Source organism: Fukomys damarensis, unplaced genomic scaffold, assembly GCF_012274545.1.
Source record: "Fukomys damarensis isolate Sample0158 unplaced genomic scaffold, DMR_v1.0_HiC HiC_scaffold_12, whole genome shotgun sequence".
Lineage (NCBI taxonomy): Eukaryota > Metazoa > Chordata > Mammalia > Rodentia > Bathyergidae > Fukomys > Fukomys damarensis.
This window is the reverse complement of record NW_022900924.1, coordinates 18,892,633-18,917,551: the sequence shown is the minus strand read 5'-3', so window position 1 is coordinate 18,917,551 and position 24,919 is coordinate 18,892,633. Positions and strand designations below refer to the sequence as shown.

Here is a 24,919-nt window from a genome sequence, read left to right as displayed (position 1 = left end):
TGGTACCAGGGATCGAACTCCAGTCCTTGTGCTTTCGAGGCAGGTGGCAGAAGCACTGAGCTAAATTCCCCGCCCAAATATTATTTCAACATATAAATCATGTTAAAACAGGTATCACATTCTTTTTTCAGTTCGTACTCAGGGCACATCTGTTTGGACCCACCTCGCTTCCATGGTCACCAGTCAGGTCTGGTGGCCGGGGCACCGCAGTTGGGAGCTCTGGGCCTTGCTACTCAACGTGTGGTTTCGGGTAGGGTGTTGGGCACGAAGCCGCTCAGGCCTTGCCCCAGCCAGGATGATGGCCACATCTCAACAAGATCCCAAGGAGATTTCGAGGCTCGGCGAAGTATGACAAGCACTGTGCTGGTATGCATCTCAGTGCAGGGGATGGAACCTGGGGCCTGTGCGTGCTAGGCCAGGCCCTTGCACTGAGCCCCAGCCCCAGCCTCCCGCCAAAACACAAGGGAGACGAATGGAGCTCTCTCCAGTTTTGTGATGCCCACACAAGGCGCCATGGGGCAGTAAGGTTGAGGCCATGAGCGTTCCTGGACTTCTGGCTTCACAGGAAGGCAAAGCACCTCTCACCCACGATCTGCATTCACAGTTACCCTGGTTATTTGTGTGCGCCACTGTGATTTTCTTCTATTTACGGCATCTCACGGGAACCTTATAATTTATCAACTGCACTCTTAAAACAGAAACACACTGGGGCCGGAGATGTAGCTCAGTGGTGCTGTGCAAGCCTTGGCAAGTGCAAGGACTTGAGTTTGATTCCCGGTACCAAGGGGAAAATAAAAAAGCACTATTCATAGCACTACATTTTCTTTTCAAAGTCTTCATTGCCATTAATGATGGTTTGTATATTTACAACTTTTCTTTCTTTCTTTCTTTTTTTTGGTATTAGGGATCAAACTCAGAACCTTGCACTTGCCAGACAGGTGCTGTGCTGCTAAGCTAAATCCCTGGCTTGTGTATTTCCAATTTAAACATTTCTAATTCACTTTAAAATATGTTATTATACCATGAAGGCTGAAGAGCCTGGGTTTCCTTTCCATCCTCCCACACACATCTCACTGAATTGTATTAATTGGCACCACACCTGTTGAATGATATTATATGTTATCCTTTATTTATGTAAAAATAAAATGCCTTATATATTAGAGTAAGTGCAATAATATGAAATAGCCTATACATTTTTGAATGTTGTCACCAAGTTATGTAATTCCACATGTATAAACAACTTTTAAAGTAATTTTTAAAAATAAATGGCTTACTATTTGTTTAAAAATGTTATTATATTTAATATGAGTAACCCACTGTGTAGATTCTATCAGGAAGACTTACTTTGCAAGACCATATTTTCAAAACAATGTGTTTGAAACAGATCTTGCTAAGTTGCCCAGGCTAGCCTTGAACTCATGACCCTCCTGCCTCAGCCTCCAGAACATACATCAGGTTCATCAGGTTTTCTTTTTTTGTGACAGGGTCTCGCTATGCAGTTCTGGCTGGCCTTGAACTCACTATAGTCCAGGCTGGTGGAGAACTTGTGGTGATCCTCCTGCCTCAGCCTCCCCAGTGCTGGGATGACAGGCATATGCCACCATGCATGGCCTATTTCATGGGGCTTTTATTTTTTATTTTTCCAGTACTGAGGATCAAACTCAGGACCTTGCACTTACAAAGTAGGCACGGTGCCACTGAGCTACATCCCTGGCCTCTTGGGGTTTTTAGAGCTCTGAGTGAAAATATATCTAGAAGAATGACTGACAGATTATTTTACTTGGTATGATCCACTTTAAGAAGTACTTAGAAACCATCTAACTGCCAAAGACATGCTATTTGGTGAGGTCATAATTCTGGTCTATGAAATCAGGTGCCAAGGACCTCATTATGATGCCAAAAATACAGCCTGATTTCCCAGCAGGCTCACAGTGAAAGATAAAACCACCCACCACGAAGTCAGTCCTAGTTCAAACAAAAATGTCTTTAGGGATTATGGAATACTGTATAGTACAAGAAAATAATGAAAGACAGGAAAGATAGGGCTAGGGATTTAACTCAGTGGCACGGTGACTGCCTCACAAGTGCAGGGTCCTGAGTTCGATCCCTGGTACCACACACACACACACACAAGACAGGAAAGATAAAAAAAAATTTAAATGTTAGCCAAGCATGGTGGTGCATGCCTGTAATCTCAGCACTCAGGAGGCTGATCACAAGTTTGAGGCCAGCCTGTGCTACACAGTGAGACCTTGTTTCAAAAACACAAAAAATTTAAACGTATGGGTGGGCATATAGCCCAGTGGTAGAACAACTGCTTAATACTCACAAGGCCCTGGGTTCAATTCCAGCAATATATATATAAATCTGATCATTTCTATGTTTACTAGTTTACTGTAAAGTTTTATTGTTTCTCTTATTTTCTGTGAAAAATCCCCTCCCCCAAATGATAAAATGGTTAAAAAAAAATTCAGTGACAGCCAGATATGGTGGCACAAACTGTAATTCTAGCTGTTTGGGAAACTGAGGCAAGAAGACTGCAAGTGCAAGGTGAGCCTGGCAACTTAGTAAGAAATAAGGGCTGGGAGTGTAACTCAGTGGTAGATCACATGCCCAGTATATTCAAGGCCCAGGGTTCAAGAAAAAAAATTTTAATGATACAAAGTGACATCCTATTTAACAGATACTATATGCCTCGAACCATTGTCAGCCCAACTTCTGAAAAGGATCACTATGGATTTGAGGACAGCTTGGACAACATAGTGAGATCCTGTCTTAAAATAACAACAAAAAATAAGCAAAAAAAACCCAAAAACCAAACCAAAACAAAAAAAACTAGCAGATTATAAAGAAAGTATGTAAAAAAAAATTATGAAGCCAGATGTGGGGGCACATGCCCGTAATTCCAGCTCTGTGAGAGGCTGAGGCAAGAGGATTATAAGTTAAAACCCAACCTGGGCAATTCTTGTGATACTGTCTTTAAAAATAAATGGCTAGTGGCTGGGCGTGGTGGTGCACGCCTGTAATCCTGGCACTCGGGAGGCTGAGGCAGGAGGATTGCTGTGAGTTGAGACCAGCCTGGGCTACATAGTGAGTTCCAGTTCAGTCTCAACTACATAGTGAGACCCTGTCTCAAAAACCAAAACCAAAACCAAAACAAAGCAAAAAATAAATGGCTAGGGGGCCAGGGATTTAGCTCAGTGGTTCCACCGACTGCCTTGCAAGAGCAAGGACCTGAGTTTGATTCCCGGTACCAAAATAAATACATACATACATACATACAAATAAAGGGCTAGGGATATAGCTCAGTTTGAAGGTGCTGGGTTCAATCTCCATACTGGTAAAAAAAATTACCTAAAGTCATACTGCTAAAAACAACAATCAAAAGCATCCACTCCCAAAATAACCAATCCCATCAGAGCTCATAGCCAAAAGCAATCAACTGTCTACTGCATGGTTAATAATTCATCATCACTACTTGCATTTGGGGTTAATATTTTTCCTGTAGAGAAACACAGCCTGGAGCTTTCTCAGGAATTCACACTTCTCATTCTTCTGTAATGTCACATCATGTGTCTCTGCATTTTGTGGCCAACTGAAATTAAATGATTAAAACTGCATCTGCTTGTCTTTCTCCTTTTGTGGCCTTAAAATACGGTCCTTGAAAACAGAGCAGGTGCGCTGATGAATCGTGTGTTTGCATCGTGATGTGAGCCTAAGAGATGGCCTGGCGGGTTAACATAATGGGGGAGGGCTTCAATTTATGTAAGTTTAAGATCTCACACACACACTGGTGGGGTTTTGGATGGAGACGAACTTTTACTAAAATAATAAGTATTCTGAGAAGGCGCAAATGAGATGGAATGATTTCTGGCACATTTGCACTCCAAGGACAAATACGTCTCCCGCATCCTGGCTTCTCGGTGCCATCTTGGGCACGCTTAAGGGACAATGCCAGCGAGCAACTGCTTGGGCCACAACCCGGGGCAAAGCTAAGTGCAGAAGAACCCGAAAGGCTAACGAGGCTGCAGGACAGTGCGGGGGGCCGGGCTGTGGCCCGCGGGAAGGAAGGTGGTTCTGTGGCACGATCACGTGCCACGCCTCCGACGCCACATCCGACTCTACTTGGGCTCAGTGGAATTATTTTCTTCAGGGCACTGATCTCTCCTCCTTTCCGCCACCCAGAGTGTTTGAAGAGTCCTAGCTACTTAGGGTAAACCGAGTCCTACAAAAACTTAACTCAGGGGTTCAGGGCTGGCTCCGCCTCCCACCAATGGGTCTTCAGATAAACTGGCAGCGCACTCACGGTCGCCAGCCGGGGAAAATTCAGGCATCCTGTCTCCTAGGGCTCTTTCCAAAGCCCCGGACAGTCGTGGGCAGCCGTGGGGCTGTGCGCAGACGCTTACCTGCTCTCAGAACTGGCCTCCACCTGGAAAAGTTCAAAGAAAATCCCAAACCACTGCAGATCCCGGAGCACAAGGGCGCTCCCGACTCTGCGCACGCGCCACACGCTCTCTCCGGCTTCCCTCCCTTGCTGGAGAGTCATTCTCAGTAACTGCGCATGCGAGAAATTGAGGTTTCTTTCCCGCGTGGTAGCGGTAGGTACCCAAAGAACCAATCAGGGGGTAGACACAAGACCCGCCCCTCTCACGCCTCCCTGGCGTCAGACCTTTACAGAGCTTGTTGGACTGGCTGGTGGACTAGCGCTCGGCCCTTGGCTGTCTCCACCCACTTCTGAGCAGCCAATCGCGGATGAAACGCCGGGCGCGCGCACGCTCCTTCGAGTTTTAACGGTCACGAGAGGCCGCGCTCCCTACCCTGACTTCGGCTGTGGAAGCAACGCTCAGGTAAGTGGCAGTCCTCTTGCGAGGAGTTGCCACCCGCGGGACGGGGGACGAGACTTAGGAGAGTCCGTTTTAGTGGAACCCTGAGTATGTTGATGGGCTAGACCGAGAGGAGACCACTGACTAACGACCAGCAACCCCCGAGTCCGCTAGCAGCGTGTTGGGGGCCGTGTCGCGCTGCTTGCGCCCTTTCTAGACTCGGTGCCTTTGAATGACACCCACGCGGCCCAATCGCAGAGCGCCTTTCTCTAGGGGGGGGGTTGTGGGTGTTTGTTTGTTTGTTATTTACCTGGTGCCTGGACTTCCTTTGGGAATCGCGATAGTAGTAGTTGCAGCGGTGGCTGCTCCGTCTTCCTTGCTGTCTGCAGTCTGCGACTGCTTGGGGTTCTTAATCTCTTTCTTCTTTATCTCTTCCCGGTTATGACCCACTCTCTTCCGCGGCGACCGAGGTCTGGCTATGAGGGCGACTCATGTGTCCCGATCGGGTGCCAACCCTGGAAATCATCCCAACAGAGTGGGCGCCTTTCACATTGCTGGTCGAACCCCTTGACTCGTCCCTTTTCTTGCTCAGGGTTGTGGGGTGGGGGTGGAGGTGTCCTATTTTGGGAAATACAAAAATGTCTCTGATCCGCTATTCATTTCCTATCAACTTTGTCCCTCTTCGTAAAATTCAGCATCGTTACCGGGTTTTTAAAAAAATCTTTTCTTTTTTTTTTCATCGCATCCTGCCCCCTCATCCGGGGAAGCATCCTTGAATTTCTAGACGTTTTCTATCTGCAGCTCCTGCATCCGGTGACCTCAGCGGAGAAAGAATAGAGGGGGTGGTAGCTCCGCCTCCCTGGAGAACTTGTCTGTCCCTGGTATTAGAGTCAGGTGATTGGAAGCCAGGTGCTCCTTGCCCACTGGAAAGGGACGCAGCGCCTGGCTTTTTCAGTGTTTCATTTGTCAACGGTGATGAGCTGAGCCACCTGGGAGTAGGCCCTTGAGTTAGGTCCAGTTACCCTGGGCTTTCACACCTGTCCCTGCAGGAAGTGTTTTCTTGATGAGCTGATGGTTTTTATTATTCAGCACTGCTTTCTAAAACCGGGTGCTGGGAAGTGGGGAATCTAAGGGAACCAGAGTATTAGGTGGTTTTCCTCAGAAACACTCTTGAAACTTTTCGTTTTTAAATAGCATAGGTTTTTCTTTTTTCTTGTTTTTCTCTTGCTTCCTCAATCTTTTTTGTTTGTTTGTTTTTTGAGACAGGGTCTCACTATGTAGTTGAGATTGACCTGGAACTCACTGTGTAGTCCAGGCTGGTCTTGAACTCACAGTGATCCTCCTGCCTCAGCCTCCTGAGTGCTGGGATTACAGGTGTGCACCACCACATCCAGCTGATCTTTTTTTTTTTTTAATGCACAGATTCTCTAAATAGGAGACATTGTTGTACTCAGCCTCAGTAAGATTTTAATTGGCCTCACAAAGTTTAGTTGTTAAAGAAATGATGCGTGTGGGCCAGGGATTTAGCTCAGTGGTTCCAATGCCTGACACCTGCCTTGCAAGCACAAGGACTGGAGTTCAATACCCATTACAAAAAAAAAAAAAAAATCTGAAATATTACCTAAAAATGGTGAGGCTACTTTTGCAAATCACCCTTGAGATTTATAACTCACATGTCATAAAATTCGCCCTTTTCAGAGTGTGATCCAGTGGTGTTTAATACATTCACAAGACTGTTGGACCATCGTTACTGCTATCTTAGTTCCACAATTCTTCATTACCCCAAAAAGAAAGCCTGTGCCCACTGTATTCTATATAATTCAAGCTGGCCTTGATCTCAGATGATTGCCTTCCTCAGTCTCCCAAGTGCTGGGATTGGAATCCTGTGTTCTTTTGTGGCAGATTCTTTTTACTTAGCGTGTTGTTTTCAGTGTTCATCCACGTTCATCCAGGTATCAGTGTTTCATTCCTTTTTTTTTTTTTTTTTTTTTTTGTAGTGGAGATTGAACTCAGGACCTTGTGCTTATGAGGCAGGCGGTGGAACCACTGAGCTAAATCCCCAGCTTCCATTTTATTTTTTGACACAAGGTCTTGCTAAGTAAAATCTGGGCTCTAACTTGTGATCCTCCTGCCTCAGCCTCCCAGAGTGCTGGGATTTCAGGTGTACAGCACTACACTTGCACCACTAAAAGCACGACTTTATTCCTTAAATCCAGATAATCCATTACATGGACATGTCATACAGTATTTGCCATTTATCTGTTGATGGACATTAAGGTTTCTACATTTTGGCCATTATAAATAATATTGCGAGCCAGGCCTGTAATTCCAGCACTTGTGAAGCTGGTGCAGGAGGATGACTGAGTTCAGGGCCTGCCTGGGCTACATATTGAGTTCAAGGCCAGACTGAACTAAACAGTGAGACCCTGTCTCAAAAAATAAAACGACAAAAACAAAAACATAAAAAAAACCATTGCTGTCCTTAATGTACATTTATATGAAAGAAGTGAAAGTTTTCAGTCTGAAAAGGCAGTTGCTAAGTTAGTGGCTTTTTATAGTACTATTTTTTCCTCATTCATTTTCAGACTCTTGGAAGGTTAGGAAGTTTTACAGTTTTGAATGTTAGCACCTGAAAATGATGGTAGATGATGAAGCATCTGAAGATGACTCGGATTCAGTTTCCTCAAACAGTAAAAGAACCACTGTTTTCAAATAAGAGACTGTAACCGTTTCTGTACACTATGGAAGATTTTGACTTGGTGAAAATCTTACCAAAAACTTCATCTTCTGTAGAATCTGATATCAAAATTTCTCCCCATTCTCATGGACTGAGCTTAAATACTAATAGGTAAGAATGGGATAAATACTTTTAAATGTAACACACCAAAATCACCTTTCTTGGTCCTTTACCAATTTATCTAAATAGTATCGTTGCTGATTGCTGATTTGTATGTTAAACAAATAAACAACAACAACAACAAAAACCCCCAGCTATGATCAGCAGCTGTTCAGGGAATATTGAGAATAGTTTTTCATCCTGCATTTTTCATTTCTGCTAGAGAGATGTATTTTTGCAAGGGAACGTCATGAAATAGTACTTATTTTGCCAGTTGTATTTTCCTTTATATATTTTTTCCCTTCTGGCAAATTACAAATATATCTTTAAGCTGTAGTTGCTTAAATATGATTTCTACATTTTGGTACAAATAATGTTTTATGTTACAGAAACACCTTACCAAGCTGAACAGTAGCAATTAAAAGTTTTTTGGTTTTGCTTCCAGGGATCAAACTCAGAACCTCATGCTTGTGAGGCAGATGGCGGAACCACTGAGCTAAATCCCTAGCCCCACCAATTAAAGTTGAATAGTAAAAACAGACTGTGCAGACCCTGAGTTAGTATGATAGCAAAATGCTTGGGTTTTTGTTTTTATTTTTAATTACTGGGGGTTGAACCCAGGGCTCAAGCCTGCTAGGCAAGGACTCTACTACTGAGCTCCCTCCCTACTTCCCTTGTTGTTTTGTTCTGTTTTGAGACAGAGTCCTGCTGTGTAGCCCAACTCACAGGGATTCTCCTGTCTCAGCTTCCAAGTGCTATAGGTTTGTTTGTTTGTTTTCTAGAAACAGTTTCACTAAATTGCCTAAGCTAGCCTTGAAATTTGGATACTCCCTCCTCAATTTCCCTAGTAGCTGGGATTAGAAGTGTGTGCAACCACAGCAGACAAAAGGTCCAATGTGTCTCATTTTTTGCATAAGGGATGGAATCCAGAGCCTTTTGCATGCCCGGCAGGTGCTCTACCATTCAGTCATATTACCAGCCCTTGCATTTTCTTTTTAGGCTATCCCTTAGCTGTGTTGTTGTTTGTTGTGTGGTGTTGGGGATTAAACCCAAGGCTTTGGGCATGCTAAGCAGGCATTCTAGCACTGAGGTACCCTCCAGCCCATTTATTTATTTATTTGTACTGGGGATCGAACTCTGCACTTGCGAGGCAGGCCCTGGAACCACTGAGCTAAATCCCCGGCCCCAATTAGTTTTTAATCAGAGCATATTTACTCTCAATTTGCATGAAATCTGACAAGCTTAGTTATTTAGTTTCTAAATTTGTGGTAACAGGGCTGGGGATTTAGCTCAGTGGTTCTGCTGCCTGCCTTTCAAGCGCAAGGTCCCAAGTTTGATCCCCAGAACCTAAATAAATAAATAAATAAATAAATTTATGGTAGCTCAGAATAGCGAAGAGGTAGGCCTGTCAGAGAGGTGATCAGTTATAAAATGCAGGTACGTGCAACATAGCAAAAAGGTAGTGGTCTCGAGCCTGGTGGCAAGAGACAAATAGCTTTAAACATGTAGGTCTTTTGAAGAAAATTATAAATAACTATAACGATTGTTTATTCTCTGCCTTCCTGAGGAACTTAAAATCTATAAAATGAAATAGGAAAACGTAAATTAGAGTGAAAGGTAATCTTGGAAGAGTAAGAAATGGCATAAAAGAGATGCCAGCTGTGGCCATTGGTGTGAGCTGAGGATTGGCCACAAGCTTTGTTTCCGGTGTCACAGTGGGCTCTGAGCTCTACTTCTAGAAGAAATTTCTTGAAAAATACAGTGTTTGATTTGCCTGGAGGAACCCAAATGTGCTTTCCTCATGAAAATTATGAGTGGTAGGTAAATTCACCAGATTGAAACTACATTATTACAACTATGTAAATCTCTTTTGGACACTTACTGGGTTCTTCTTTCCTTTGAATTTTAATATTTTCTCTCTGATCTTTATTTACTGTTGTTTTCATTATTGTCCTCTTTATAAATTCCTTGTGAAAAAAACTGGGTAAAATAATAAATAGATGAATATAATCTTTGAGTGATTGGGTTTTAAACCAACTCTAGTGTCCTGAATCATGCTCTGTGTGCTGATGTACTCAAGTCTGGAAGAGCAGTCGTTCCTGGAAAGGGTTGATGTTTTACATCCTAAGTAGGCTGAAGAAGTCCTGAATATTTGCTGTTAATTTGCTTGGCACAGCTTTCATTCAGCGATAGTGGAGGAATAAGCACAGGCTTTATCACACCAAATGAGGGGACCCGGGTGACAAGACTGGGTTGTCTTCTCAGGGGGTGGAGACAGAATCGCCAGCACACGGTGCAGGGCTGTGCTCGCTGTCGGCTGGAGCAGGCCCCTAGATGAGTAGAGCTGAGAAGCTGGAAACTTTCTGAAGACATCAGCACATCTTACTTTCTGCCGGCGCTCTGGTGTTCCTGGAGAAGGTCTTTCTTTATGCTCTTAAAAAAATAAAGTACTGTCTGTCATCTTACTGTTTTCCTTTTGGACAAACTTGTCATCTGATTTTCACAAATAAAGTGCCAATTAGAAGAATTAAATGTCATTGATTTTGTGCTGCTGTACTAATCACAAACTGCTGAGTGATTCAGCACTCGGGTAGATCGAACAAACCATGTGAATGATTTATGTTTCCACAGAAGTAGTCCCCACCTTAGTACAAATGGGGTGTCCTCTCTCTCAGGGAAGACAGGACCACCTGCCATCCAAGGGACAGTGGAAGTGCTAGCCTCTTTCATGCAAGAGCTACAGAACAGAGGGAAGCCTGATTCAGAACGCTGGAAAAACTGTGAGGTATCTCGCTTTTTTTTTTTGGGATTTTAAAATAATATTTAAATGAACCTGTACTGAACTCTAAGTTATTAGAACTTTATGTCCAAAAGAGCATGATGCTTAATTGCAAAACTAGTCAAGTACATTAATTGGGGAATGATATTAAACAAGTGGGAAAAAGTTCCTCAAATGGAATTGACCCCATTTTGAAAAACCTAAATCTACTTTGAATATATTGAATGTTTTAATTCTGAATTTAGGCTTCTGTTTAGGACCTTATCACTTTTAGCTGTGATACATTGTGTTCTGTTGTTTTCAGGTCATTGATTCTTTTTTCCATCCATAAGTTAAATTATATATAAATGTAATGGGGGAGCTGGGAGTATAGCTCAGTGTAGACCGCTTGCCTAGCTTGTGGGGGGCCCTAGGTTTAACCCCTAGCACTGTTAGAAAAAATTAACAGTTAAAAGAATACTTAAAATTTTTATTTTATGGAATAGTGCCCAAAGTGGACTTTCCCTGTTTTTCAAGATGAACTAGAGTTGGTAATACTTTATAGAAGTTCATAATATTATTAATTCTTAACAGTAGGTTTTGTTTTAAATGTTAGTTGTACTTTTAGAACCAGAATTTTTGTTATTTTTCAGAATATAGAAAAAAGTAAGCAACGCATGTTGGCTCACGCCTGTAATCCCAGCACTCAGGAGGCTGAGGCAGGAGGATCACTGTGAGTTTGAGACTAGCGTGGGCTACATAGTGAGTTCCAGATCAGTCTCAACTACATGGTGAGACCCTGTCTCAGAAAACCAAAAAAAAAAAAAAAAGAAAGAAAGAAAATTTTGGGGCTGGGGATTTAGAAAGTACACCATTAACTAATAGCTAGTTATTGTAGCGTTTTAACTATTTGGCAGTACTGATTATGTATACAGTAGTAATAGTTATAGGGTAAGAATAATAAATGTTGTCTCTTTGCCAGATAGTATATTCGATACATTGTCAGTAGCACTCAATTGCATTAGACCCAGGCACTCTTTTTATAACATTTTTTTTTTTTGGCACCCAGGATTGAATTTGGGTCCTTGCACTTGCAAGGCAGGCGGCAGAACCACTGAGCTAAATCCCTGGCTCATATAACAATTTTTAAATTAAGCACAATTTATATTATCCTTGAGTATAGTCCATAGGTAATATAACCTATCGTATCCACTTCAAAAAAAGCAATATAGGGGGCTAGGGTGTAACTCAGTGGTAGAGTGCTTGCCTAACATGCACAAGGCATGGATTCAATTCCTGACACCAAAAAATATATGCATACTGAGGCACATCTTCATTAGAAGTCATAGGAAGTTGTCTGGTGTTCACCTGTACAGTGTGCAGGCTCACTATGAACATAGCAGCTGCAAGCAAGAGATCAATACGGATATGGTAGTTTTGTTTGTTTTTGCAATGCTGGGCATTGAACCAGGCCCTCACACCTGTGCTCTAGCACTGAGCTACATCCCCAGCCCCAGCCGTATCTTCTTTTTTTTGAGTCAGTTTCATAGGTCAGACTGGCCTTAAGCTCACTATGTAGCCCCTGTCTGGCCTCAAACCCATGGTGATCTTCCTGCCTCAGCCTCAGTGCTGGGATTACAGAGGTGCACCACCATTCCCAGCCCCAGCCATATCTTGATCCAATATTGTGAATGTCTCCTCCATGAGTGACACCCAATTTTCTGAAATACTAACTTCTAATGAAATTCTGTAAGACCTAAGTTTGTTTTGGGTAGAATGCAAACTGTGCAAAATATTTATTGTTTTTATAATTTACAGTGGACACAGGATAGTTCATCACGGTGGGAGACTGTGCCATGGTACTATGATTTGTGTTACTGGAACCGCCTGCTGTAAAAGGGGAGGCACGCCCCCCTCACCTTTGTGATGACAGTGCTTCACAATTTCCAAAATGTAGTTTTTTCTTTATTGAAATCACTACTTTACTTGCACTGTACAGTCAAATTTAACGTCAAATCTTGGGCCGGGGATTTAGCTCAGTGGTTCCACTGCGTACTTTGCAAGCTCAAGGACTCGAGTTCGATCCCTGGTACCAAAAAAATAAATAAAATAAAATCTTGCCAGGCCCCTATGAGGTGTTATTAGGAAACTGAGATGCAAAGAGATTAAATTTGTTTTTTTTTCTAGGTAAAGGTCAGTGGAGAGCTGAGAGTCAGACCTAGGATTTTAAAGTCCCTGGATTATTTACCAGGCCAGAGTAGAAATCCCATTCAGGATGTTTGCATTGAAAGCTGTGCAGAGGAGCTGGGCGTGGTGGTGCACACCTATAATCCCAATGCTCAGTAGGCTGAGGCAGGAGGATTGCTGTGAGTTCGAGACCAGCCTGGACTACATAGTGAGTCCCAGGTCAGTCTCACTACATAGTGAGACCCTGTCACAAACAAACAAAACCAAAGGGGGGCAGTGTTTCTCACTGGAGAAATTTTTCTATGAAATAGCAAGTTTTTTTTAAAAAAATTAAGATATTTTATAATTTAACAGGCCAGATGGTTACAGTTGTTCAATTTGGTGGAAAAACAATGCCAAGAACAGATAGTTGCCCAGCAGGAACAGTTCCACAACCAAATCCAAGTAAGTGGTCACTTACACTGATTTTTTAATATTTGAAAGATTTGTAGAAAACCAATTCATTTATCACTTTTTGAACTAAAGATACCCTATTTAGAGTAATAACATATTTTGAAATGGTAATTTCATGACATTTATAAAATTTTGATATGTAACATTCTTTCTGTCACTTTTTGTTTCCAGCGTGTACGAGAGGAGATAAGAAATTTAATCAAATTACAGATCAATAATTCTTTGTGGACTTCCTATGATACAAGTTCTGCCGGCAAACACGTGTCTTCAGAAAGTCAAATGGGTTTTTTTTCTGAACACAGTGAAAGAAATGAATCTTTCCCTAGTTATCCTGAGTCTAAGGAACCTGAGCTGCAGCAGAGCAGGGGCACATCACAGGCAGACTGCAGTGTGGACAGCAGCTCTGTGAGCAGTGGCTATGGCACCTTCTGTGTCTCAGAGCTGAACACCTACAGATCTAAACACCCCACAGTGCGCATGGAGCCTGTAGGACTCTCAGAGGGGCAGAACGCAGGGCCTGGGGTCCAGACAGATTCGCCTGGAGATGGCATAGGCCATGGGAGTCGTTACTCACAGACTCTTGAAGAGTTTTGTACATCTTTAAAGGAAGATATTGACACTTTTCCTGGTGAATTTGAACACAATTTTCATGGTGAAAATAAGATTTCTGAAATATATAGTGGAAAAGCAAATAGGTAAGTATTTTCACCATCATTTGAAAGGAGTTTTACTTGTGTATTACAATTAGAGTTTAGCGAACTTTTGAGCTATAATAGAATGAGGTGTATTTAAACAGGTATCACTTTTATCATTAATATCAAAGTCTTTTATTTGTTGTATGTGGAAAATTGAAGTAAAGCATGTTCTGTACTAATGACACCTGACTTTCTTACCATTTGCAGTTATGAAACTGTTAGATTCTTAAGGTAGGAGATCTTGCCAGGAAAATGCCTTTTATATTTTCTAATCACTTGGTAAAAGTTAGAGTATAATTAGGACTATATTAAGAGTGAAATTTTGTCACATATGTTTATGTGATTTGAAACCAAAAATTACAGGCAAGTAAGTGTTCTTAGTCTTCTATTTTATATGAATCATTTTTTTTCAAATTTAATGACATTTTAATCAACTCTAACTTTTTGTAAAGAAAACTGTGGTTGAATATTTGTGAAACAGTCTTGTAAAGTCTTATACTTCACCCTATATTCAGTTTTATATTTCTAAAAGGTGTCATGTAAAGTAAGGTATTTAGCTGTAGCCATGTAAATTACATATAATTTTAGTTCCTTCCAATAAATACATTTTCACAGCACAGATTTGTGTAGTACTTGAAGGGGATCTAGGTGGTGGTTTTGTTTTATTCCATCGCTACAGACTATACGTATTAGATATTTTGGGGGTTTTTTGTGATCTGGGATTAAATCCAGAGATATGCATATACTAGACAAATGAGCTACATCCCTAGCCCTTTATATTTTATTTTTTGTTTTTTGTGATAGGGACTTACTAAGTTGCGTAGAGTGGCCTAGAATTTGAGATCCTTCTGCCTCTGCCTCCCAGCTAGCTGGGATTGCAGGCATGGGCCACCATGCTCAACCAGACTATATACATGTTGATCACTGTTAGTCTTTTTGTTTACTCTGCCTTTGGTAATAAGATTTTGAAAATAGATCGTTAGGTGGGTTAATAAAAATCCACCATCTCACACTTTGGGAAAACTCGGAGCATTTCCTACCAAAGCAGTATCTCCTGTGTTACCTGTATGTGTGAAGGACAGCATTTAAGAAAATAATTTTGGGCCTGGGGATTTAGCTCAGCGGTTCGGTGGCCTGCCTCGCAAGCGCAAGGACCCAAGTTCGATCCCCAGTACCCCCCCCCCACACAAATAATAATAATTTTGGACATCTCTTCTTAAGTAGTACATCTGTAACGTCATGGGCACAAAAACTGAAGCAGAACCAACCAAAGAGAGCACATGTAGAAGATGAATGTTCAAGATCTAAGCCAGCAAATGAACAGAGCAAGAAACCTTCAGAGAAAGTAGGTGAAAACTCATGGTTTTGCTTGCTTCAGCTGCTGACCATTTAGGGCTTCTTTACTATGTTTACTATGTTTACTTCTTTACTAGGTTTTTTGACAAAACCTTTTTACTACTTCTTTTGTATTGCTAGTTTGTTACTTTACAGGCCTTTCTTTTGGTGTCTCAAAGGTGTCCAGGAGTATTGCTTCTTTAGTAGACTGGAAATCAGAGCTAGTATTATACCTACTATAAAGAGGAATAATTTCTGAAGGTCCTATTTGTCTTTGTACTCTAAATGTTTATATTTAGCCAGAGAGCAATTCATTTAATTGTTTGTTTTTTGGTTTTTTTGTTTGTTTGTTTCAGGGATTGAACTCAGGCCCATTGCACTTGCAAGACAGACGGGGGCACCACTGAGCTAAATCCCTGGCCCTCATTTAATTGTTCTTAAAAATGCTTTAGGGCTAAGGATGTAGCTCAGAGTTAGAGCCGTCGCCTACCATGTGTGAAGCCCTGGGTTTGATCCGTAGCAACACAGAGACAAACAAACAAAACCCCTTCAAATAATTTGTATTAAGTTGTAAGAAGTAGCGCTGTAAGTTCAGAGCATGTTAAGATGCCTTTATAAAAAGTTGATATTTAGACAATTCTGAATTTATGATCCAATTTGTAAGGAATGAAATGCTTACATTCCGCATGGCCCCTTTGCTAATTTAGAAGCTTCTTTCATTAAAGGGTTCTAGACATTTAAGTTTCAATACATTGGGATAGCCTTCCTTGGCCCAAGTTGTCGTAAAATAACACTTACCCAATCCCTTACAGTTCTTTTGCTCATTGTGGTTTGAAATTACCAATATGCAAAGTGTAGATCTTTTCGTTCTTCTCCTGTTGTCTGTGAACTGCCTTCAGTGTACCCAGTCGTGGCTGCTGGCCAGTGCACCAGCTCAGAAATCAGGAACAAGTAAGAAGGGGCTGTTTCAGGACTTGTGTAGCAGTGGGGAGCCGCGTGTGACTGAACTGCTGACGGTGTGCATGGTTGCTTAGGTAGGAAAAGACAAGGGTTCACGCGTGGGCAGTGTGAGACTTTCTGTTTATTTCTGGGGAGGGGAAAGGCTCCTCTCAGACCTGACTGGGGAGCACTGCAGAGGGGCAGAGTCATCTGGGCTGGGCCCCGTGAAGCTCTCTGCAGCCAGCGCAAAGGCCTCCTGAAGCTTCCATGGGGCATCTGATTCCGCTGTGACCGGCTGCCATGCATTTCGGACAGCTGCTGAAGGTAACAAAAATGCACCATGGAGCTCTGGGCCCTTTTGTCCCGTCTCAGCCTTGCTAGGAGTAATACATTGAGAAGGCAGAATCGGATCTCTCTGCCAACCTGATACCTTTAGAAACTGTCTGACTTCAGATGACTTCATCATCCTCAGCATAGTCTTTCCATCATCCTGTTAGCACAGCAGAGTTAGAGAGGAGTTAACAGGCAGCCAGATAGGAACTGGGGCCTGGAGGAAATCAGTGCCGAAGATGAGACACATCAAAATTGTGAGTCATGCCACAGGATGGAGGCTCGAAGGCCCGTCCTTCAGCCTCCAGGGAGATAAATAGCAGCTTGAGATTATACTGTAGTTTGCACCGCCTGGTCCAATGGGCCCGGATAGAGCATGAGACACATAGGTGGGGGACCAGGACGCCCGAACCAGTACTCTCAGCCCTTTCTGGAATGCTTTTATTCTTTCTGTGTTGAAGTTGTAGATAAACTAAAGTTAGTGATGCTTGTCATATACCTTGCTACATGCTCCAGTTCCCTGTTGGGCCAACCTTAGCTAAGTGACTATACATGTGATCCTATGGCTTGGTTTTAATTTGACCCATAGCTACCTAAGTTGTGATTTTGCTGTATATCCTTGGACAAAGAACCTCAGTAGCAACCCACTTTCGGAACCCCTCCTGTCTCTCGGGAGCTTTCTCTCAATAACCCTTTCTCTTCCTCTCCTGATTTGTTTTGAGGAAAGGAGTGAAAGCAAATGAAGCTGCTTGACCCTGAAGTGTTTCAACTTAGAAAAGCCCATTAGTGCTCCGAGTGGTTCCGCCTTAGAAAGGCCCTGTGTGCTGTTGGTATTTCTGTTCCAGAAAAGCCCTGTGGTGCTGTTCTTCAGAACTTGTGTGCCATCAAGGGTGGGATGGAGAATGTTCTCTGACGTAGCGATTTCTTCTATTTTTAAGGTTGAGACCAAGATCGTGTGTGTGTGTGTGTGTGTGTGTGTGTGTGTGTGTGTGTGTGTGTGCTGGGCATTGAATCTACCCATGCTGAGCATGGGCTCTCCCACTGAGCTGCACCCATCTCTAAGACTTTTCCACTTTGGCTTTGTGATTATGCACTTGGTGGGAATCAGTGGTTTTCTTGTCTCTTTTAACAGGATGAAAAATTATTTGTTTCCGTGCTGGGGATCGAACCTGATCTAGGCAGGTGACTGTGACTCATTCCCTGTTGGATGTGGCCCCTGGTCCCCACGCTTGCCCAGGGCCCGTGTCAGGTGTTCTCACTCCTTGCTGGGGTCTGCCCCCGCATCTTGAGTGGTGAACAGCTACCGTTAGGTGGAGAATCTGAGGAGCGGGCACCCTCTGCTGTGCAGCTGAGAAACAAAAGCTTTCCCCAGCATCTTCAGCGTCTTCAGCATCTTCCACCTCGTGACCAGCCGGGCCCGGCCCATGTGGGAGAAAGTTGTGCTTACCTTGGAGCCTTTCCTATTCCGTGGTCATCTGCTGGACAAGTTTATTTCCTTTATTTTTTAAATATTTTTTTAGGTGAATGATACATTTGGTATGAAGTCATTCAGGGAAGTCAAGTTTCTTTTGTGTTGTTTTTTGAGAGGTCTTGCTATGTAGCTCAGATTGTCCTCGAATTCATTGTGGCCCAGGGTGGCCTTGAACCCAGGGTAATTCTCTGCCTCAGCCTCTCTTGAGTGCTGGGATCACAGACATGTGCCACCAGGGCCAGCTTCAAGTTTCTTTTCTTTTTTTTGGTACCAGGAATCAAATGCGGGTCCTTGCACTTGCGGGGTTGGCGGTGGCACCACTGAGCTAAATCCCTGGCCCTAAGTTTCTTTGATATTTTTTTTCTTTTTTAAATTTACATGCTAACTATGCATCTTTTTAAAAAAAATTTTATTAGTACATATTTGCAGTACATGATTAAATCATCATGCAGAGGGAGTACATATTCATAACACATCTTAATTCTTTTAACAAGTTTCTTTGATATTTCTGAGTTTTCAGTGAAAATGAGGTGGGTGGTGCTGGCTGGCGAATCACACCTGAGATAATGCATCCTTATCCATAGCTGTCTGGATTCCCTGAAGCTGAAACTTTCCTCTTTTTTTAGTACCAGGGATCAAACTTGGGTCCTTGCGCTTGCATGGCAGGTGGCAGCACCACTGAGCTAAGTCCCTGGCCCCCTGGAACTTTCCTCTTTACTTGATCCTATCTTCCCATTGTTTTTGGTTTCACTCTGAAGCAGGGAATGCTGATCAACATTTTCTTTTGGTCAGATTTTTTTCTCCTTGCACAGTGCTGTTTATTTTGAGTAACAGTTACTTGGAAGTCCACCTTGAAATAGTGTGTTGTGTGGCAGAGGGTTTTTCAGAGCTCAGGTTGTTCTTTGTTGCCATGGTTGTTTGTCTGAACAGAGTGACTTCTCCATTTCCTGCACTGAAGCGCTTCTTGGGGTTTCCTTGGTGGGCTGCTGGTGTGGCGGAGCTGGGGAGCAGATCCCTGGGCTGGGGTCTCTGCTTGAGAGGGGCTTCTCCTTGCACCCTGCTCTCATTTTCCTATGCGTCGTCTGCCTGAGGCACCTGCAGTCCTGCGGGTAGGCGAGGCTGCTGATGTCGTCCTGCAGAGCTGCGCCAGCGAGGCCAGCCTGTTTCACTTGGACTATTTGCTTCAGTCTTGTCCAGTTGCCTTTCCCAGTCTTTTAAGTGTGGACACACATTTGAGCAGGTAGGAATTTCAAAAGAAACCAAGGAATTTCTCTCGGTAAAGAGGCTGAGCGTGTCCTGTGAGGCTGACAGGATTGTGGTACCCCCCCCCACAATGTTGCCACCTCAGTTACTCCTCCTTTTGCAATGGCTGCATGGATTATTGTAAACAAATTTAGAAACATTTAACAGGGTGAAACTTGTTTGTTTGTTTGTTTTAATGCCAAGCTGGGCAAAGGCTCTGGCCCTGAGCTATAGTCCCAGATGTCCCATACCCCCAGCGTCTTGTTAAATTGCCTAGTCCGGAACATGAGATCCTCCTGCCTCAGTCTCCCAAGTAGCTAGGATTATGGATATGTACCTTATGCCTGGAAGGAATAAAAAGCTCAGTGATAGAGGCCCTGATAAGAAAAGGTTTTTGTGCTGCCTGCCTCCTAAGTGCAAGGACCCAAGTTGATCTCCAGTACAAAGGGAAGAAAGGGGGTGGTGTTTGCAGTACTGGGAATCGAACTTAGGACCTTGCTCTTGCAAGGCAGGCACGGTGACACTGAGCTAAATCACTGGCCCTGATAAGAAAAGTTTTGATGGAAATATCTACGTCACATATCTGTTTGAAAACATTTCTTTTGATAGCATTAGATTCTTTGAAGAGAGATTCAGAATTTTTTCAAAATCAATATTAATAGGCATTTTTAGTCTTTTCTGGGACTAAAAGCAGCCAGTTGTGTGTGTATAAGACATAATCTATTTAAGATTCATATTATTGTTTAATACCTGGTACCAAAAGAAAATCATACTGATTTGTGGTTTTCAGATTTATTGTATTTGTAATAAAAATGAATCATTAAAGCTTTGAAACATTAATTTTTATACCAAATGACTCTTTTTGTGATACTGGGGAACCCAGGAACTTCAAACTGAGCTATATCCCCAGCCCTTTTAAATTTTTTTAAAGTTTTGAGACGGGCTGGGGATGTAGCTCAGTGTTGCTGCCACCTGACTTGCAAGCATGAGGTCCCGAATTCTATCCCCAGTACCAAAAAATAGATAAATAAATAAAAATTTAAAAATAAAGTTTTGAGACAGAATCTTGCTAAGTTGCCCAGACTGAGCTCAAAATTTGCAGTCCTTCTGCCTTGGCCTCCCTGACTGCCAGGACTTTAAAGATGGGTGTTACCATGCCTGGCCTAAGTGATTTTAATTTATTTTTAATTTTAATTTTATTTTTTGGTACTGAGGATCGAACTTGGGTCTTTGTGCTTGCCAGGCAGGCGGCAGAACCACTGAGCTAAATCCCCGGCCCTGGCCTAAGTGATTTCAATTCCAGGCACCTCAAACGTGTTTTGGAAGTAGATGACAGATTATAAATACATTTTAGTTTTGAACTCATTAGGTAATTCCTGCCCTCAGTTTTCTCTTTCTAGTTCCACAGAGAACCAAAATAAACATTTTTTCTTTTTCGTACCTGAGATCGAACTCGGGTCCTTTCATTTGCAAGGCAGGCAGTGGAACCACTAAGCTAAATCCCCAGCCCCAAAATAAACTTCTGTCAGTTGCACATGGAAAGGAAGTTTGAGCTGGGTACAGTGGCCAGTGGCACACATCCATAATCCCTGCTACTCATGAGGCTGAGGTTAGGAGGGTCAGAATTTGAGGCCAGACGGGGCAATTTAGTGAGACTGGGCATGTAGGTCCATTGTAGAGCTTTTGCCCAGCATGTTTGAGGCCCTGCTTCCTTCTCTAGTCCTGAAAAAGCAAAGGAAAGCCTCTCCTGTTAACCCTGTCACTCTGTGCTCTTGCACCTTGAGGAAGCCAGGTGTTCTGCGCGGCCTCTCCACAGCATTCCCTTGCCTGGGGCGACAGCTGACTCTCAGTCTTGTGGTGGCAGTGTGCGCCTTGTGATTTTCAGTTGTCCACCAACTGTTTTCTTTCTTGAATTGCAGTCTGATTTTGCTGCTGCTGCACATCCTCGTGCTTTTTACCTCAGTAAACCAGATGAAAGTCCACATTCTTGGATGTCTAATTCAGGAACAGGTATGCAACTTAAGTTTTTATTATTGATGTTGTCTGTTGATAAGGGGTCTCCTTATATAGCTCAGGTTGGCCTCAAACTCACGGTGATCCTCCTGCCTTGGCCCAGCTTAAACTTTTAAAGAGATTTTTATTTAAATTTTTTTCTAAATTTGAAATCATACACCAGTGTGGTTTCTGCAAACATCCCATGTGTTGTGTTCCTCCAGAAACCTTTCTTTTTTGCCTTAATTGGAATCACCAGTTCTGTAAAGGTAGAGGGCAGAAAAAAAGAAAGAAAAAAAAAAAAAGATAGAGGGCAGAGGTGCAGTTGCAGCAACTTTTTCAGTTGCTCCAAAATGAGTTGACAAATTCAAACCTTCTGTGAGCAGCTCTCTGCTCTCAACGTGAGCTCTTCCAGTCTCACTGAATTTGTATACTGACTTCTTATTTCCTCCTCTCTCAGCATTCATATCCGATTCATTTGAGTGAATTCACTTTGCCTTGCAAACATTTTCAGAATCCAGCTACTCCCCACTGCACTGCTGCCACCCTGCTGAGGCACCTCAGCTTTCCCTTGGTTGCTGCAGGTTCCTCACCAGCCTCGCTGCTTCCTCTTTGTGCCTTTCAGTGGATTCACAGTGTGGTGGCTAAAGAGACCCTTTGAAAAGCTAGGGCAGCTCGAGAGACTCCAGCTTGAAACCCTGCAGTAGTCCGCTTCTTCTTGGAGTAACAGCCAGCACCTTCAGAGGCCCAGCAGGATAATGCCTCTTCTCCATGTGTTCTGCTACTCCCTTTCTTTCTCTCCATCAGCAGGAAGGCTGCTCACATCCACCATATTTGTCCTCCAGCTAGGCTTCTGCAGTGGCTGAAATTACCTCCACTGAGAAATTCCTTCATGTGGGCTCAAATGACTAAGTCCCTCTTCTTTTTTTTTTTTCGGTTTTTTGAGACAGGGTCTCACTACGTAGTTGAGATTGACCTGAAACTCACTGTGTAGCCCAGGCTGGTCTCGAGCTCACAGTGATCCTCCTGCTTTAGCCTCCCAAGTGCTGGGATTACAGGCGTGCGCCACCATGCCCAGCACCAAGTCCCTCTTACTCACCTCTGCACAGCCCTGTGAGCAACCCTGACCACCCCAGTGCTGCCCCATGATAAAACCTACTGTGTGTTCTGCACGATTTACTTACTCTTCTTACTCCTGCTGCCCAGCCTGACATAGTAGATGCTTAATAAATATTTGAATTACTGATTTTTTTTTCTTTATGGTACTGACGAATCAGGGCCTTTGCATTGAGCTACATTCCCAGCCCTTCTTTTCATTTTTATAACTTGCCCATGATTGGCTCAAACTTGCAGTCCTCCTGCCTCATCCTCAGTGTGCTAGGACGCATCACCATGCCCAGCTAATCATTAAGGGATTCTATGTAAGTATACACTATTAGACTTACGTATATTCTAAGTTTGGATGTAGCACGTACACGTACAACTCCCCACAATGAATATAACCATGATGTGCTGCAAACATGAACTAACAAAATAAAAATAATAAAGTACATTCTAAGTTGAACTACATCATTTTGGGTTTTTAGTGATATTTCGGTTATATATATTTACATTATTAAATGAGGTTTCTTACATGATAAGGCATTTATGGGACTCTTTTTCCCATAAAAATTCAACTTGCCGTAACCACAGCTGAAAGCCAGTTCCTTCCTATTTTTAGTTTTCTTTGGGTGGAGATAAGTTATTATAGAATGCATTTTGTCTTTTTTTCCTCACTTCTTGCTACTCTGCATATGTGTGCACATTAGGACTGACTTATTGGAAACTGGACGAGAAGGACATGTATCACTCTTTGCCTGAAATTTTGGAGAAATCACTCATACCACCCTCCTCTGCAGACAGGTCACCTAGCCAGGTAATTTAGGAGGGCACTGGTGTGTGTGCTATGATTATAATTGAATACTGTGTTATACATTGGCATTTTCCAACTAGCATGGGTTTTAGGGTCATACTTGATTTGAAATTCTTTCCGTTATTTTTTACTACGTAAGTTTAGAAAAGTTACTTTAAAATGGAATTTAAAATGCCCAGTTGGTATTTTGTGAAATTAAATGAAGGCTTTTGTGCTCACTGATTTATTTATTTTATTTCTTTTTAAGAGTAGGAAAAATTTTTTGAGGGAAAGAAAGCTTCTGTATAAGAAAGACAGAAGTGGGACTGGAAAGTGGGCTGCCTGCTCACCTCACCTTTCAAAGAAGTTTTATACAGCAAAGCCATGTGGTGAGGCGGGTACAAAGTGGGGCAAAACTATAAGACCCAATGGAAAATTATAAGGTGGGACAAAACAATGACCAACCAATAAGATTACAAGTACAGTCACCCAGGTAATATTGAATAAATGGGGGTCAAATGGGGTAGCAAGTGTACAAGGATTTTCAGTAAGGGTAAGGGGTCAGGGATATTTCCTGGAAAGGCTGAGTTAAGACCTTGGCCCCACACCCAGGTGATTGAAACCTATTAAGAATATCAATTCCTGCTATTTATCCCCAGGGGAAGCACAAAGGTATAGTAGTTTCTCTCCTTTTACCATTCTGGCCTTCAGTGTATGTGTCTTGGTTGTCCTCCAGGTTGGCTCCTTGCTCTGTTGGCACCTTGAGGGTAGTCCTCTCTAACTGCCTACAATATATCTAATTAACTTACCTAGCTGCAGTATTCCCCCCTCTGAAGAAGTACCCCTAACTGCTGTGAGAGGGCAAAGGGCAAAGACAGCTCTGGCTGCTTCCAGCTGAAGAGGGTCATAGTTGTGATCAGCAGTTAGAGTTACTCTACAGAGGGTCTACGTAAAGGCCTTTGGTAAGTTCCTGGCATTGTCATCTTGGTAGCTGCATAGCTTTCCAATCTGGAGGAGACAAAGCCAGAGAAACAGTTAAGAATGCATGGGCCAAATTATAAGGTCAGCAGGATCACTATGAATATAGCCCACAAAGAGGATAAGGAGAAGGTTCAGGAGACATCAGAATCCAACATAGAAGCCATATTGTATAGTTTAGCAGTTATGTGTGCTCACTGTTTTATAAATAGTCCTTGGCTGGTAACTTCACATTCTCCTGGACCTGATGTTGGCTTTCCATTCTGTCACACCTTCCGCTGATCCATTTGTATGATAATTATGCACCATTTGTTGTTATTCTTTGAATAAGAAATGCAAACATTTTGTTTGCTTCAGAGCAAAGAACTGAAACTGTTCACATTGTTGTACATATTTCACTTCTGTAGTTTGATTAGGCAGTTGAGGGAGTGGATTGGGAAAGGAAGTGATGTAATTGAAGTAACCAATGGGGATGCAAAAACAAGGGATCCGTGTGGATAGATGGGACCCCTGGAGTCCCAGGGTACTTGTAAACATTCCCCTTAGGGAGAGTAACAGAAACCACCACCCCAAACTTGAGCAAAGAGGGGGAGGGAGACAGATAAATGCAAGAAGTGAAGCTGGGGAGGTGAGCTTGTGCGCGGATGAAAAATTTAATATGCTTTGCATCGATAGGGCTTCCCAAGTTAGTGGATCTCGAACGTCAATAAATTAATATTATTAATTGAATCTAAGATGTCATTGACTTTATGACCTCCCATTTTATTATAGTCTACCCAAAATTTTAGCAATTAGACCAATACAGTGCTTTCTTATCTCCAAATTTATATTTTGTTATGGGAAAAGCTTTTCAACTTTTTATTTCATTATAAAACTTACATTTAAAAAGGAAAATCTGGGTGGGGGATTTAGCTCAGTGGTTCCACTGCCTGTCTTGCAAGCACAAGGAACAGATACCAAAAAAAAAAAAAAAAAAAAAAAAAAAAAAG

The 24,919-nt window shown here is 42.6% G+C and overlaps 2 protein-coding genes across 12 annotated transcripts in view; one reads left to right on the top strand and one right to left on the bottom strand.

Annotated features, from left to right (window-relative positions):
• Positions 1-5,636, bottom strand: part of CUNH12orf65 (chromosome unknown C12orf65 homolog) — a 12,576-nt gene extending 6,940 nt beyond the window's left edge. Inside the window, exon 1 of one of the 2 annotated variants that reach the window (XM_033762465.1) lies at positions 5,134-5,636. The gene's annotated coding sequence lies outside the window, so the exon portion shown is untranslated. Of the gene's footprint in view, positions 1-4,406; positions 4,547-5,133 lie in introns of those variants that run through there. The other variant, XM_010604335.3, reaches the window with a different exon arrangement.
• Mphosph9 (M-phase phosphoprotein 9) overlaps positions 4,719-24,919 on the top strand; it is a 58,598-nt gene continuing 38,397 nt past the window's right edge. For 3 of the 10 annotated variants that reach the window (XM_010604329.2, XM_010604334.3, XM_010604333.3), the window contains exons 1-7: positions 7,490-7,671; positions 10,291-10,444; positions 12,959-13,048; positions 13,229-13,752; positions 14,974-15,097; positions 20,989-21,079; positions 22,870-22,976. In XM_010604329.2, the coding sequence (XP_010602631.1) occupies positions 7,565-7,671; positions 10,291-10,444; positions 12,959-13,048; positions 13,229-13,752; positions 14,974-15,097; positions 20,989-21,079; positions 22,870-22,976 (1,197 nt within the window). In that variant the 5' untranslated portion in view covers positions 7,490-7,564. Of the gene's footprint in view, positions 4,848-7,489; positions 7,672-10,290; positions 10,445-12,958; positions 13,049-13,228; positions 13,753-14,973; positions 15,098-20,988; positions 21,080-22,869; positions 22,977-24,919 lie in introns of those variants that run through there. The other 7 variants (XM_010604328.2, XM_010604326.3, XM_033762464.1 and 4 more) reach the window with 5 other exon arrangements.